General features: G+C 41.2%; 1 protein-coding gene across 3 annotated transcripts in view; it reads left to right on the forward strand.

Annotated features, from left to right (window-relative positions):
- The window catches only part of LOC106592509 (F-box/LRR-repeat protein 16), a 60,590-nt gene extending 43,862 nt beyond the window's left edge, over window positions 1–16,728 (forward strand). For all 3 annotated transcript variants that reach the window (XM_045715912.2, XM_045715914.2, XM_045715913.2), the window contains exons 6-7: window positions 1,572–1,635; window positions 9,960–16,728. In XM_045715912.2, coding sequence (XP_045571868.1) covers window positions 1,572–1,635; window positions 9,960–10,108 — 213 coding nt within the window. In that variant the 3' untranslated portion in view covers window positions 10,109–16,728. The remainder of the gene's footprint in view (window positions 1–1,571; window positions 1,636–9,959) is intronic.
- The last annotated feature ends 318 nt before the right edge of the window (window positions 16,729–17,046 follow it).

Below are 17,046 nucleotides of genomic sequence, written 5' to 3' on the forward strand. Positions count from 1 at the left end.
TGTAAAGCCTTTTTGAAATCGGACAGTGTGGTTAGATTAACGAGAGTCTTGTCTTTAAATAGCTGTAAAATAGTCATATGTTTGAGAAATTGAAGTAATAGGATTTTTAAGGTTTTGAAAATCGCGCCACAGGCTTCAAGTGGCTGTTACGTAGGTGGGACGAATTCGTCCCGCCTAGCCCATAGAGGTTAAATCACTTGTTTTAGGCCATTATAATTTTCAGTCAAACAGTAACTGAATGCCTTGATGCCTGTCTGTCTGCTTTATATAGCGAGCCACGACCACTAGACTCACTGTCTGTAGGAGCGAACCATTTTTGTGGGTGGTGTACCTAATAAACTGGACCTAATAAATTGTGAATAAGTTGGAACAGATTTACTAAATTAAAATCAATTGGAGCTGCTTTGCTGGTGTTTTTACAGTCTTTTATGTCAAACAATATAAAATAAAATGAAAAGGTTTTTGTTATGTTGGGGAACTGCCCTTTATACCCTTTATACTAATACACTACACCCTCACTACACCCTAGACCCTACACCCTTTATACTAATACACTACACCCTCACTACACCCTAGACCCTACACCCTTTATACTAATACACTACACCCTCACTACACCCTAGATCCTACACCCTTTATACTAATACACTACACCCTCACTACACCCTAGACCCTACACCCTTTATACTAATACACTACACCCTAGATCCTACACCCTTTATACTAATACACTACACCCTAGACCCTACACTCTTTATACTAATACACTACACCCTAGACATTACACCCTTTATACTAATACACTACACCCTAGACCCTACACCCTTTATACTAATACACTACACCCTAGACCCTACACCCTTTATACTAATACACTACACCCTAGACACTACACCCTTTATACTAATACACTACACCCTACACCCTTTATACTAATACACTACACCCTTTATACTAATACACTACGCCCTACACCCTTTATACTAATACACTACACCCTACACCCTTTATACTAATACACTACACCCTAGACCCTTTATACTAATACACTACACCCTAGACCCTTTATCCTAATACACTACACCCTACACCCTTTATACTAATACACTACACCCTACACCCTTTATACTAATACACTACACCCTAGACCCTTTATCCTAATACACTACACCCTTTATACTAATACACTACGCCCTAGACCCTTTATACTAATACACTACGCCCTAGACCCTTTATACTAATACACTACACCCTAGACACTACACCCTTTATACTAATACACTACACCCTAGACCCTTTATACTAATACACTACACACTAGACCCTAGACACTCCTGTAGACAAGCATGTGTCTAATGAAGGAGTAAGACCTGCTGCTGTCTATCTAATAACTCATTAATGAGGAGTAAGACCTGCTCAGACTATCAGACCAGTCCTGCTGCTGTCTATCTAATAAGACCTGCTCAGTTTTAATTAATGTTTTCTCTGTGTGTGTGTGTGTGTGTGTGTGTGTGTGTGTGTGTGTGTGTGTGTGTGTGTGTGTGTGTGTGTGTGTGTTTGTCTGTTTATAGGTGCAGGACTTTGGGCTACAGCACCTGTTTGGCATGAGGAGTCTGCGTCTTCTCTCTCTCGCAGGTATTCTCTGTCTCTGTCTCTCTCTCTTTCTTTCTCTGCCTCTCTGTCTCTTTCTGTCTCTCTCTCTCTCTCTCTCTCTCTGTCTCTCTCTCTCTGTCTCTCTGTCTCTCTCTGTCTTTCTCTCTCTCAATTCAATTCAAGGGGCTTTATTGGAATGGGAAACATATGTTTACATTGCCAAAGCAAGTGAAATGGATAAACAAAATTGAAATAAACAATAAAAATGTACAGTAAATATTACACTCCCAAAAGAATAAAGACATTTCAGAAGTCATATTATGTCTGTATACACTGTTGTAGCGATGTGTTAAAGTACAAAAGGGAAAATAAATAAACATGGGTTGTATTTACAATGGTGTTTGTTCTTCACTGGTTGCCCTTTTCTTGTGGCAACAGGTCAGAAATCTTGCTGCTGTGATGGCACACTGTGGTATTTCACCCAGTAGATTTTGGAGTTTATCAACAACAACAAAAAATGTAATTCTTTGTGGCTCTGTGTAATCTGATGAGCAGTTTAAATTCAACACATTTTGCCATGGTGTTCTTATGCTATTTGAGAGATTAGTGGGGCCCCATGGAAGTCGGGCCTCTGGGAATGTGCCCTGCGTGCCCGTTTGGTAACCCGGCCCTGCACTTACTTACCACTAACTCACCATTTACTATAATACTGTTACAGTAGCAAGTATTTACCTGGTAGATATACAGTGCATTATTCACACCCCTTGACTTTTTCCACATTTTCTTACGTTACAGCCTTATTCCCCCCCCCATCAATCTACACACAATACCCCATAATGACAAAGCAAAAACAGGTTTTTAGAGATTTTAGCAAATATCACATTTACATAAGTATTCAGACCCTTTACTCAATACTTTGTTGAAGTAACTTTGTCAGCGATTACAGCCTCGGGTCTTCTTGGGTATGACGCTACAAGCTTGGCACACCTGTATTTGGGGAGTTTCTCTCATTCTTCTCTGCAGATCCTTTCAAGCTCTGTCAGGTTGGATGGGGAGCGTTGCTGCGCAGCTATTTTCAGGTCTCTCCAGAGATGTTCGATCAGGTTCAAGTCCGGACTCTGGCTGGGCCACTCAAGGACATTCAGAGACTTGTCCCAAAGTCACTCCTGCATTGTCTTGGCTGTGTGCTGTATGTTGTGCTGTTGGAAGCTCTGGAGTAGGTTTTCATCAAGGATCTCTCTGTACTTTGTGCCGTTTATCTTTCCCTCAATCCTGACTAGTCTCCCAGTCTCTGCCGCTGAAAAACATTCCCGCAACATTATGCTGCCACCACCATGCTTCACTGTAGGGATGGTGCCAGGTTTCCTCCAGACGTCACGCTTGGCATTCAGGCCAAAGAGTTCAATATTGGTTTCATCAGACCAGAGAATCTTGTTTCTCATGGTCTGAGAGTCTTTAGGTGCCTTTTGGCAAACTCCAAGTGGGCTGTCATGTGCCTTTTACTGAGGAGTGACTTCCGTCTGGCCACTCTACCATGAAGGCCTGATTGGTGGAGTGCTGCAGAGGTGGTTGTTCTTATGGAAGGTTCTCCCATCTCCACAGAGGAACTCTGGAGCTCTGTCAGAGTGATCATTGGGTTCTTGGTCACCTTCTTGGTCACCTCCCTGATTGCTCTGTTTGGCCGGGCGGCCAGCTCTAGGAAGAGTCTTGGTGGTTCCAAACTTCTTCCATTTAAGAATGATGGAGGCCACCGTGTTCTTGGGGACTTTCAATGCTGCAGAATTTATTATTTTACCCTTCCCCAGATCTGTGCCTCAACACAATCCTGTCTTCAAGTTCTACGGGCAATTCCTTCGACCTCATGTCTTGGTTTTTGCTCTGACATGCACTGTCAACTCTGGGACCTTATATAGACAGGTGTGTGCCTTTCCAAATCATGTCCATCAATTGAATTTACTACAGGTGGAGTCCAATCAAGTTGTAGAAACATCTCAAGGATGAACAATGGAAACAGGATGCACCTGAGCTCAATTTCCAGTCTAATAGCAAAGGGGCTAAATACACTGCTCAAAAAAATAAAGGGAACACTTAAACAACACAATGTAACTCCAAGTCAATCACACTTCTGTGAAATCAAACTGTCCACTTAGGAAGCAACACTGATAGACAATAAATGTCACATGCTGTTGTGCAAATGGAATAGACAACAGGTGGAAATTATAGGCAATTAGCAAGACACCCCTAATAAAGGAGTGGTTCTGCAGGTGGTGACCACAGACCACTTCTCAGTTCCTATGCTTCCTGGCTGATGTTTTGGTCACTTTTGAATGCTGGCGGTGCTTTCACTCTGGTGGTAGCATGAGACGGAGTCTACAACCCACACATGTGGCTCAGGTAGTGCAGCTCATCCAGGATGGCACATCAATGCGAGCTGTGGCAAGAAGGTTTGCTGTGTCTGTCAGCGTAGTGTCCAGAGCATGGAGGCGCTACCAGGAGACAGGCCAGTACATCAGGAGACGTGGAGGAGGCCGTAGGAGGGCAACAACCCAGCAGCAGGACCGCAACCTCTGCCTTTGTGCAAGGAGGAACAGGAGGAGCACTGCCAGAGCCCTGCAAAATGACCTCCAGCAGGCCACAAATGTGCATGTGTCTGCTCAAACGGTCAGAAACAGACTCCATGAGTGTGGTATGAGGGCCCACAGGTGGTATGAGGGCCCACAGGTGGGGGTTGTGCTTACAGCCCAACACTGTGCAGGACGTTTGGCATTTGTCAGAGAACACCAAGATTGGCAAATTCGCCAAAGAACGTTCTGCTGCCTGCAACATCCTCCAGCATGACCGGTTTGGCGGTGGGTCAGTCATGGTGTGGGGTGGCATTTCTTTGGGGGGCTGCACAGCCCTCCATGTGCTCGCCAGAGGTAGCCTGACTGCCATTAGGTACCGAGATGAGATCCTCAGACCCCTTGTGAGACCATATGCTGGTGCGGTTGGCCCTGGGTTCCTCCTAATGCAAGACAATGCTAGACCTCATGTGGCTGGAGTGTGTCAGCAGTTCCTGCAAGAGGAAGGCATTGATGCTATGGACTGGCCCACCCGTTCCCCAGACCTGAATCCAATTGAGCACATCTGGGACATCATGTCTCGCTCCATCCACCAACGCCACGTTGCACCACAGACTGTTCAGGAGTTGGCGGATGCTTTTTTCCAGGTCTGGGAGGAGATCCCTCAGGAGACCATCCGCCACCTCATCAGGAGCATGCCCAGGCGTTGTAGGGAGGTCATACAGGCACGTGGAGGCCACACACACTACTGAGCCTCATTTTGACTTGTTTTAAGGACATTACATCAAAGTTGGATCAGCCTGTAGTGTGGTTTTCCACTTTAATTTTGACTGTGACTCCAAATCCAGACCTCCATTGGTTGATAAATTGGATTTCCATGGATTATTTTTGTGTGATTTTGTTGTCAGCACATTCAACTATGTAAAGAAAAAAGTATTTAATAAGATTATTTCATTCATTCAGATCTAGGATGTGTTATTTTAGTGTTCCCTTTATTTTTTTGAGCACTGTATTTATGTAAATTTGGTATTTCTGTTTAAAAAAAATATATATATATATATTTTAGAATAAGGCTGTAACGTAACAAAATGTGAATAAGGTCCAGGGGTCTGAATACTTTCTGAAGGCACTCATAGGAACTACTGGCATTTGGTTTTATCATCATTACACAGTCGTTCCCTCTCTCTTCCTCTCTGCTATAATCCCTCCATTCCAAAGGCAGATAGTCTTAACAGGGACAGAGATAATCCATGACACAGGAGCTGACATGTCCTCCTTCTGATCCATACTGAGGAAACTTCAAAAGAACCAATACGCACACACACACACACACACACACACACACACACACACACACACACACACACACACACACACACACACACACACACACACAGACACACACTCTTCCTCTACCTGATTGGGTAAATCTATATGGTATTCTATAGAAGGAGAGAGTTCAGTATATCATCTCTGACTACAGTACATGAATCATCTCTGACTACAGTACATTAATCATCTCTGACTCAGTACATTAATCATCTCTGACTACAGTACATTAATCATCTCTGACTCAGTACATTAATCATCTCTGACTACAGTACATTAATCATCTCTGACTACAGTACATGAATCATATCTGACTACAGTACATGAATCATCTCTGACTACAGTACATTAATCATCTCTGACTCAGTACATTAATCATCTCTGACTACAGTACATTAATCATCTCTGACTACAGTACATTAATCATCTCTGACTACAGTACATTAATCATCTCTGACTACAGTACATGAATCATCTCTGACTACAGTACATGAATCATCTCTGACATCTCAGGCTACAGTACATTACAATGTGTGTGTGAGGAGAGGAAGCATTTTGTAGACTATTGAGAAGCAGTCATACACAGAGGGGGTGTTTCCTAATAATATGTCCTTTCTCCTGGATTGTACACCCGTTTACTACTTCCCACAAATCTGAAAGCATTGGATTGGTGGAGACATGGGCTAGTGGGAGTTTCCATCATATTTCTTATACCAGTCATTTCCTTTCAAATCAGTGAAGGGAAGTGAACAAGTGCATATTTTGAAAGGAAGGAGAGATAATTGGTACACAACCATGGGGAGAATCTTAATTGCATTTCCTTGATTCCCCGCGTCCTCCATCCAGAACAATTCAATGAGAAGGTTCGTCCCCTCTGTACCTTCTCATCCAAAAGGTTTTGACAAGGAGAGGAGAGAGGACATACAATTAAGATGCATGGACTTCCTGTGTTTCTCCTCTGTCCTGTCTGTCTCTGCACCATTCCTCCCCCTGCTGACCAACTCTGGTATCTCAGGACAGCTCTTTATTCAGATTGAATGGAATGTTTGGATTGCTATATGAATAGAATTATATAATATTTAGAATGATAGAACGATAGAAGGATAGAATAGATAGAAGGATAGAATGATAGAATAGATAGAAGGATAGAATGATAGAATAGATAGAAGGATAGAATGATAGAAGGATAGAATAGATAGAAGGATAGAATTATAGAATAGATAAAAAGATAGAATAGATAGAAGGATTGAATGATAGAATAGATAGAAGGATAGAATGATAGAATAGATAGAAGGATAGAATTATAGGATAGAAGGATAGAATTATAGAATAGATAGAAGGATAGAATGATAGAATAGATAGAAGGATAGAATAGATAGAAGGATAGCACATTTAGAATAGATAGAAGGATAGAATATTTAGAATGATAGAATATTTAGAATGATAGAATAGATAGAAGGATAGAATATTTAGAATGATAGAATAGATAGAAGGATAGAATATTTAGAATGATAGAATAGATAGAATGATAGAAGGATAGAATGATAGAATAGATAGTAGGATAGAATGATAGAATAGATAGAAGGATAGAATGATAGAAGGATAGAATAGATAGAAGGATAGAATTATAGAATATATAAAAGGATAGAATAGATAGAAGGATAGAATAGATAGAATAGATAGAAGGATAGAATAGATAGAAGGATAGAATGGATAGAATAGATAGAAGGATAGAACAGATAGAAGGATAGAATAGATAGAAGGATAGCACATTTAGAATAGATAGAAGGATAGAATATTTAGAATGATAGAATATTTAGAATGATAGAATAGATAGAAGGATAGAATATTTAGAATGATAGAATAGATAGAATGATAGAAGGATAGAATGATAGAATAGATAGTAGGATAGAATGATAGAATAGATAGAAGGATAGAATGATAGAAGGATAGAATAGATAGAAGGATAGAATTATAGAATATATAAAAGGATAGAATAGATAGAAGGATAGAATAGATAGAATAGATAGAAGGATAGAATAGATAGAAGGATAGAATGGATAGAATAGATAGAAGGATAGAACAGATAGAAGGATAGAATAGATAGAAGGATAGCACATTTAGAATAGATAGAAGGATAGAATATTTAGAATGATAGAATATTTAGAATGATAGAATAGATAGAAGGATAGAATATTTAGAATGATAGAATAGATAGAAGGATAGAATATTTAGAATGATAGAATAGATAGAATGATAGAAGGATAGAATGATAGAATAGATAGTAGGATAGAATGATAGAATAGATAGAAGGATAGAATGATAGAAGGATAGAATAGATAGAAGGATAGAATTATAGAATATATAAAAGGATAGAATAGATAGAAGGATAGAATAGATAGAAGGATAGAATGGATAGAATAGATAGAAGGATAGAACAGATAGAAGGATAGAATAGATAGAAGGATAGCACATTTAGAATGATAGAATAGATAGAAGGATAGAATATTTAGAATGATAGAATAGATAGAAGGATAGAATATTTAGAATGATAGAATAGATAGAATGATAGAATATTTAGAATGATAGAATATATAGAATGATAGAATAGATAGAAGTATAGAATAGATAGAATGATAGAAGGATAGAATGATAGAATAGATAGAATGATAGAATAGATAGAAGGATAGAATATTTAGAATGATAGAATAGATAGAATATTTAGAAGGATAGAATAGATAGAATGATAGAATAGATAGAAGGATAGAATGATAGAATAGATAGAAGGATAGAATGATAGAATAGATAGAATGATAGAATTATAGAATAGATAGAAGGATAGAATAGATAGAATGATAGAATAGATAGAAGGATAGAAGGATAGAATAGATAGAAGGATAGAATATTTCGAATGATAGAATAGATAGAAGGATAGAATATTTAGAATGATAGAATAGATAGAAGGATAGAATATTTAGAATGATAGAATAGATAGAAGGATAGAATAGATAGAAGGATAGAATATTTAGAATGATAGAATAGATAGAAGGATAGAATATTTAGAATGATAGAATAGATAGAATATTTAGAATGATAGAATAGATAGAAGGATAGAATATTTAGAATGATAGAATAGATAGAATATTTAGAAGGACAGAATAGATAGAAGGATAGAATAGATAGAATGATAGAATAGATAGAAGGATAGAATATTTAGAAGGATAGAATAGATAGAATGATAGAATAGATAGAAGGATAGAATGATAGAATAGATAGAAGGATAGAATGATAGAATAGATAGAATGATAGAATTATAGAATAGATAGAAGGATAGAATAGATAGAATGATAGAATAGATAGAAGGATAGAAGGATAGAATAGATAGAAGGATAGAATATTTCGAATGATAGAATAGATAGAAGGATAGAATATTTAGAATGATAGAATAGATAGAAGGATAGAATATTTAGAATGATAGAATAGATAGAAGGATAGAATAGATAGAAGGATAGAATATTTAGAATGATAGAATAGATAGAAGGATAGAATATTTAGAATGATAGAATAGATAGAATATTTAGAATGATAGAATAGATAGAAGGATAGAATATTTAGAATGATAGAATAGATAGAATATTTAGAAGGACAGAATAGATAGAAGGATAGAATAGATAGAATGATAGAATAGATAGAAGGATAGAATGATAGAATAGATAGAAGGATAGAATAGATAGAATGATAGAATAGATAGAAGGATATAATAGATAGAATGATAGAATAGATAGAAGGATAGAATGATAGAATAGAAGGATAGAATGATAGAATAGATAGAAGGATAGAAGGATAGAATGATAGAATAGATAGAAGGATAGAATATTTAGAATGATAGAATAGATAGAATATTTAGAATAGATAGAATGATAGAATAGATAGAAGGATAGAATAGAAGGATAGAATAGATAGAATAGATAGAAGGATAGAATGATAGAATAGATAGAATGATAGAATAGATAGAAGGATAGAATGATTGAATAGATAGAATGATATAATATTTACAATGATAGAATAGATAGGACACAAGGATAGAATGGATATAATAGATACAATTATATAATGATAGAATAGATAGGACACAAGGATAGAATGGATAGAATAGATAGAAGGATAGAGTGATCGACTATATTAGAAACACAAGTTAGACTATACCATCTACTATATTAGTTTGACTTGTGTTCCTGTTCTCTTTCTCCTCTCTCTCTCTTTCTCCTCTCTCTACCTCCCTCCCTCCACTCTCTCTTTCTCCTTTGTCACTCTTTCTCTGCCTCCCTCCCCCATCTCTCTTTCTCCTTTCTCTCTCTCTACCTCCCTTTCTCTGTTTCTCCTCCCTCTCTCCACCCCTATTTTTCTCCATCTCTCCCTCCCTCTTCCCCCTCTCTCTCCTCTCTCCACCTCTCTCTCTATCTCTCTCCCCCCCAGGTTGTCCACTCCTAACCACTACAGGTCTATCTGGTTTGATCCAGATCCAGGATCTAGAGGAGTTGGAGTTGACCAACTGTCCTGGAGCCACAGCTGAACTCTTCAAGTACTACTCACAACACCTGGCACGCTGCATGGTCATCGAGTAGCCCCCCCCCCCCACCCGGATCCCCATCACACCCCCCTCTAACCTATCACCCTATCCAACTACCAACTGACCTGCCTACCAATCCCCTACCCACCTACCCCAACTACCAACCACTCCCTTACTTCAGCCCAACGAACGCAGAGGAGGAATGATGACCATGTCGATGGAGCCAGCCAGGATCTCTGCTCCAGCCAGGATCTCTGCTCCAGCCAGGATCAACCAGGGAACATTTACAGGAAAGAGGGGATTTTTTGTAGAGGGATAAACTAAAAAAAAGGGAATTTATTGGATTGGAGGGATGTGAGCGCAGAAGGATTTTCTGTACAGACCAGATATGACAGTTTAACATGGCTGTGATGGACTCAAAGTGGAGAAAGGGATGAGTCTGGGCACGTTCCACACAGGATCATCGAACACGCACACACACTGTACACACACACACTGTACACACAAACACACACACACACACACACGAAACATGTAACTCCACCAGACAACCAGACTTAGCGGTGACATGGTGACATCTCCGTGTCTCTCTGTGTGAGAATGGGGTGACGTCAGACCCACTCCTCTATCTCCATGTCTTAGCAAAGAACTGAAGAAGAAAAATGCCTCTGTAGAATAACGCGCCAGAGCTGCACGCTTTACCCGCTCGTTGTCATGCCGATTCATCTCTCTCTTTTTGTTGTTGATATTACTACTACTATTATTTTATTTTTGTAAACATTATTTTGGGAATCTGAGGACAACTGAGAATGAATTCCTGTGTGGAGGGAGGACACGTGTCTGAGGATTTACAGTACTGGACCAGGACAACTACACTACCCAGGAAACACTGGGGTTTTGGAGGGTCAACCCTGATGAGGTCACCAGAGGTCACCTGATCAGACCCTGCAGAGGTCAGGGTCAGGACAGACTGAGACTACAGAGACTCTATTCCACTTTACATACACTAGCTGATGCTGATTGGTTAAGCTTGGCCTTTCCAACCATTCTGTTTGCCAGTCCATTCTGTGGTCAGTTTAATATTAGTGGTTAGATGGGAGAGGACGACCGTCATATAAATCCTTTGTGCCATGGTTTTACCTGCCAGCATCAGGACTTACCTCAACGTCTTGATGCTATGTGGCAGCACCTCCGTTTACACTGTCCGTTACAGTAATGTACACACACACACACACACACACACACACACACACACACACACACACACACACACACACACGGTCGTTGTGTCTCTGAATCAACTCAACACAAAAAAAGCCCTTTACCCAGCATGCTTTGTGGTCCTCATTCAAGATGGCGGCTCTGTCAGAGGGCCAAGTTTTGCAGTCTTGTAATATCGAATTTCTATTCTAAACTTCACCTGGTGAACCAGCTCTCCTTACTGCTGTGTGTGTGTGTGTGTGTGTGTGTGTGTGTGTGTGTGTGTGTGTGTGTGTGTGTGTGTGTGTGTGTGTGTGTGTGGGGGGGTCCTCAGCTTGCTTCCTTCTGAGGATTTGTGTCATAATGACATCCAGGTTGAGCTGACTGTAACAGTTGTTTCATAATAACATCCAGGTTGAGCTGACTGTAACAGTTGTTTCATAATGACATCCAGGTTGAGCTGACTGTAACAGTTGTTTCATAATGACATCCAGGTTGAGCTGACTGTAACAGTTGTTTCATAATGACATCCAGGTTGAGCTGACTGTAACAGTTGTTTCATAATGACATCCAGGTTGAGCTCACTGTAACAGTTGTTTCATAATGACATCCAGGTTGAGCTGACTGTAACAGTTGTTTCATAATGACATCCAGGTTGAGCTGACTGTAACAGTTGTTTCATAATGACATCCAGGTTGAGCTGACTGTAACAGTTGTTTCATAATGACATCCAGGTTGAGTCTGACTGTAACAGTTGTTTCATAATGACATCCAGGTTGAGCTGACTGTAACAGTTGTTTCATAATGACATCCAGGTTGAGCTGACTGTAACAGTTGTTTCATAATGACATCCAGGTTGAGCTGACTGTAACAGTTGTTTCATAATGACATCCAGGTTGAGCTGACTGTAACAGTTGTTTCATAATGACATCCAGGTTGAGCTCACTGTAACAGTTGTTTCATAATGACATCCAGGTTGAGCTGACTGTAACAGTTGTTTCATAATGACATCCAGGTTGAGCTGACTGTAACAGTTGTTTCATAATGACATCCAGGTTGAGCTGACTGTAACAGTTGTTTCATAATGACATCCAGGTTGAGTCTGACTGTAACAGTTGTTTCATAATGACATCCAGGTTGAGCTGACTGTAACAGTTGTTTCATAATGACATCCAGGTTGAGCTGACTGTAACAGTTGTTTCATAATGACATCCAGGTTGAGCTGACTGTAACAGTTGTTTCATAATGACATCCAGGTTGAGCTGACTGTAACAGTTGTTTCATAATGACATCCAGGTTGAGCTGACTGTAACAGTTGTTTCATAATGACATCCAGGTTGAGTCTGACTGTAACAGTTGTTTCATAATGACATCCAGGTTGAGTCTGACTGTAACAGTTGTTTCATAATGACATCCAGGTTGAGCTGACTGTAACAGTTGTTTCATAATGACATCCAGGTTGAGCTCACTGTAACAGTTGTTTCATAATGACATCCAGGTTGAGCTGACTGTAACAGTTGTTTCATAATGACATCCAGGTTGAGCTGACTGTAACAGTTGTTTCATAATGACATCCAGGTTGAGCTCACTGTAACAGTTGTTTCATAATGACATCCAGGTTGAGCTGACTGTAACAGTTGTTTCATAATGACATCCAGGTTGAGCTGACTGTAACAGTTTACAGCGTAGCATACACCTTATGCCACACAGGGTACTTTTCTCATGCTATATTTAGGTACGGCCTGGGTACACACACACACACACACACACACACACACACACACACACACACACACACACACACACACACACACGCACACTGCATCCCACCGCCATACCCCCAGGCAGACAGCTGTTCTAACATTCTTTCAGCTCCAGCCCTAAAGATAACAGTTTGTACTTGGACCTCAGGTGAAGGTGACAGGGGTGATATGGGTGAGATAGAGGTGCAGGCCAGCCCCCAACAGCCGATAGCAGGTTATAGGCATTTCTGCTTTTAAAGGCATTATCCCATTGAGCCACCATATGTAGTGTTAACCGTGAGTGGGATCTCCCGAACCCAGAAACATTGCCTTTAAAAGCCTCACTGCCTCTAACCTTAAGTATTCATGTAGTGAGCTTGAGGATTCCTGACTGTCTGATTTCCTGCTTCACACAAACACTACAGGCCAGGATGTTAACCAACTAGTCCCACTTTGATTTATTCACCTTCAATGATGTGCTGTACATAATGTATTTATCTATTTATTTCTGTATTTATTGACTGAGGATTGTGATTGGTTGAGACAGTCTTTCAGCCAAACAGACCAGTTTAAAGCTGAGCCTGTTGGTTTGGTGTGTCATGATACTGCTCAGTGGGTGGCCCATTTAGGTTACGGGAAAATCTGAAATGGCTCCCTATTACCTATGTAGTGCACTACTTTGAGCCAAAAGAAGTGCCCTATTTGAGGAAGGAATATTTATAGGAATAAGAGGAGCTTTTGAGCAATACCTGAAGAACCTATTCCCTATATAGAACAAGTCAACTACTTAGCCAATAGGAGGAATATGGTTCCATTCCAGAGGCAACCTACTGTGTCTGTTGAGCTGTGGCTGCTGGTCCACTAGGGGATTCTAGCTCTTAGCTGTGGCTGCTGGTCCACTAGGGGATTCTAGCTCTTAGCTGTGGCTGCTGGTCCACTAGGGGATTCTAGCTCTTAACTGTGGCTGCTGGTCCACTAGGGGATTCTAGCTCTTAGCTGTGGCTGCTGGTCCACTAGGGGATTCTAGTTCTTAGCTGTGGCTGCTGGTCCACTAGGGGATTCTAGCTCTTAGCTGTGGCTGCTGGTCCACTAGGGGATTCTAGCTCTTAGCTGTGGCTGCTGGTCCACTAGGGGATTCTAGCTCTTAGTTGTGGCTGCTGGTCCACTAGGGGATTCTAGCTCTTAGCTGTGGCTGCTGGTCCACTAGGGGATTCTAGCTCTTAGCTGTGGCTGCTGGTCCACTAGGGGATTCTAGCTCTTAGCTGTGGCTGCTGGTCCACTAGGGGATTCTAGTTCTTAGCTGTGGCTGCTGGTCCACTAGGGGATTCTAGCTCTTAGCTGTGGCTGCTGGTCCACTAGGGGATTCTAGCTCTTAGCTGTGGCTGCTGGTCCCCTAGGGGATTCTAGCTCTTAGCTGTGGCTGCTGGTCCACTAGGGGATTCTAGCTCTTAGCTCTGGCTGCTGGTCCACTAGGGGATTCTAGCTCTTAGTTGTGGCTGCTGGTGCACTAGGGGATTCTAGCTCTTAGCTGTGGCTGCTGGTCCACTAGGGGATTCTAGCTCTTAGCTGTGGCTGCTGGTCCACTAGGGGATTCTAGCTCTTAGCTGTGGCTGCTGGTCCACTAGGGGATTCTAGCTCTTAGCTGTGGCTGCTGGTCCACTAGGGGATTCTAGCTCTTAGCTGTGGCTGCTGGACCACTAGGGGATTCTAGCTCTTAGCTGTGGCTGCTGGTCCACTAGGGGATTCTAGCTCTTAGCTGTGGCTGCTGGTCCACTAGAGGATTCTAGCTCTTAGCTGTGGCTGCTGGACCACTAGGGGATTCTAGCTCTTAGCTGTGGCTGCTGGACCACTAGGGGATTCTAGCTCTTAGCTGTGGCTGCTGGTCCACTAGGGGATTCTAGCTCTTAGCTGTGGCTGCTGGTCCACTAGGGGATTCTAGCTCTTAGCTGTGGCTGCTGGACCACTAGGGGATTCTATTTTTGTTCTGATAGCAATCTTGACTTTTGTGTCCAGCTTTACTTCAACAGTACTTGATTGCAATTTTATAAATTCACATTGAATCTTGAGGGTGCCGTGAAAATAGTGAGCTGTTGTGGGCTTACAGATTTGTAACGGCCGGGAGAGCCCAGCACAGAATGTTTTCTTTCAGTAGTCTTTTTCCCGACACCCCTGGACCCCTAGCTAAGCTAGCTGGATTGGTTAGTTTAACTAGCTGCAGACTGTCAGTTTAGCTAGGATAGCTGGATTGGTTAGCTTAACTAGCTGCATACTGTCAGTGTAGCTAGGATAGCTGGATTGGTTAGCTTAGCTTGCTGCGTACTGTCAGTTTAGCTAGGATAGCTGGATTGGTTAGCTTAGCTTGCTGCATACTGTCAGTTTAGCTAGGATAGCTGGATTGGTTAGCTTAGCTTGCTGCATACTGTCCGGTTAGCAAAAATGGCTGGATTACTGACATCATCACCCCCCAACCTCAACCCTGTACAGCCCTACTGTACACTGTACTGTACCTATGTTAAGGACAAGCACCAAGCTGACAGCCCCCCCCCCCCCCCCATCTCTAACAGAAGAAGTGTCCAGGGGCATTTGTCATTAGCCACCACTTCTCTCTATCTCTCTCCATCTTTCTAACACATTCTCTTTCTCTCTCTCTCTCTCTCTTTCTCCATCTTTCTAACTAACACATTCTCTCTCTCTCTCTCTCTCTCTCTCCATCTTTCTAACTAACACATTCTCTCTCTCTCTCTCTCTCTCTCTCTCTCTCTCTCTCTCTCTCTCTCTCTCTCTCTCTCCTTCTGTCTAACAGAGGAAGAGTCCAGGGACATGTTTGATGTATTGTTTCACATGGAGACCAACCCAACAGGTTAAAACTCTGTACTGAATAAGACACAGTATAATAATTATAACAATAAAAGTATGTTGGAAGTACTTCTGATTCACACAGAGGAACATGTTTAGAGGGTTAAAATACATCAGTCTTCAGAACACTGTCAACAACTGGTTTGCACTGATCTGGTACGAAGAGCATCTGAAGACAGGAATGTCTATGGAGCATAAACATGGAAAACAGTTGCTGACTTAACATGTAACTTCTATCCAGGTCTCCATTGGCGTCAGTTCAACTGTTTCAATTCAACTGTTTCAGTTTAACTGAGTTTACAGTTTAACTGAGTTTACAGTGATCTGCCGGTACGGTATGGTGGCTTGGGAGGGACACTGGTCTATGGGACGTTGTGGGGTATTTAGGGCCGGGATTCAATCCATAGAGCGCTCTCGGCTATGCAGCTTTTAAAGGCCCATGTTACTCTTAGGAACAACTGTACTCTACATCTCTTGTCTGTCTGCCACACTCCCTTACCTACATTCCTATATAATGGGTACTATTTTGGTATCTCTGTTTATTATTTGTGACACAGAGGTCATATGAAGATGTTTTCTGGAGGGTTTGTTTCTTATATTATGTTTTGCTCATTGTTTTGTGTAAATACTGATACTGTGGTGATGATATGAAACATTTGATTGGACAGGATAGAAGTGGTGTGGTGAATCTAAAGGATTTGATTGGACAGGAGAGAAAGTGGTGTGGTAATTCTAATGGATTTGATTGGACAGGAGAGAAAGAGGTGTGGTGAATCTGAAGGATGGCTGCAGTGCCTTGTCAGAGAGCAGTTGTTGTTTTTTGACATGGTTTTGGTTCCAGTCTGCACCGTTTTAGTAAAAGTTGTACAAAACTAAACCGTGTGCCTCATCTCCTTCCTTTCATCCTCCTACATTGCCATTTAGCCAAGGCTTTTATTCAAAGCAACTCACAGTGGTGCGCACCTGCATTTTTATACACATTTGACAACAATGGTTGTTGTGAAGCAACTGATATTTATGTGAAGGTTTGTCTGCACAAAAATGTTTTGTCTCCCAACACTTTCTATGCAGATAAACTGCCACTCTCATCACGACTGTTGTGCCAAATGAGTTGTACATCAGCTGTACAACTTGTTGTACGTGGCCTTATAGGGAGAACCTCAATTGCGTTTCCGTGATCCCTCGCGTCCTCTCT

The sequence above is a fragment of the Salmo salar genome, chromosome 03 (genome assembly GCF_965601325.2).
Source record: "Salmo salar chromosome 03, fSalSal1, whole genome shotgun sequence".
Taxonomy (NCBI): domain Eukaryota; kingdom Metazoa; phylum Chordata; class Actinopteri; order Salmoniformes; family Salmonidae; genus Salmo; species Salmo salar.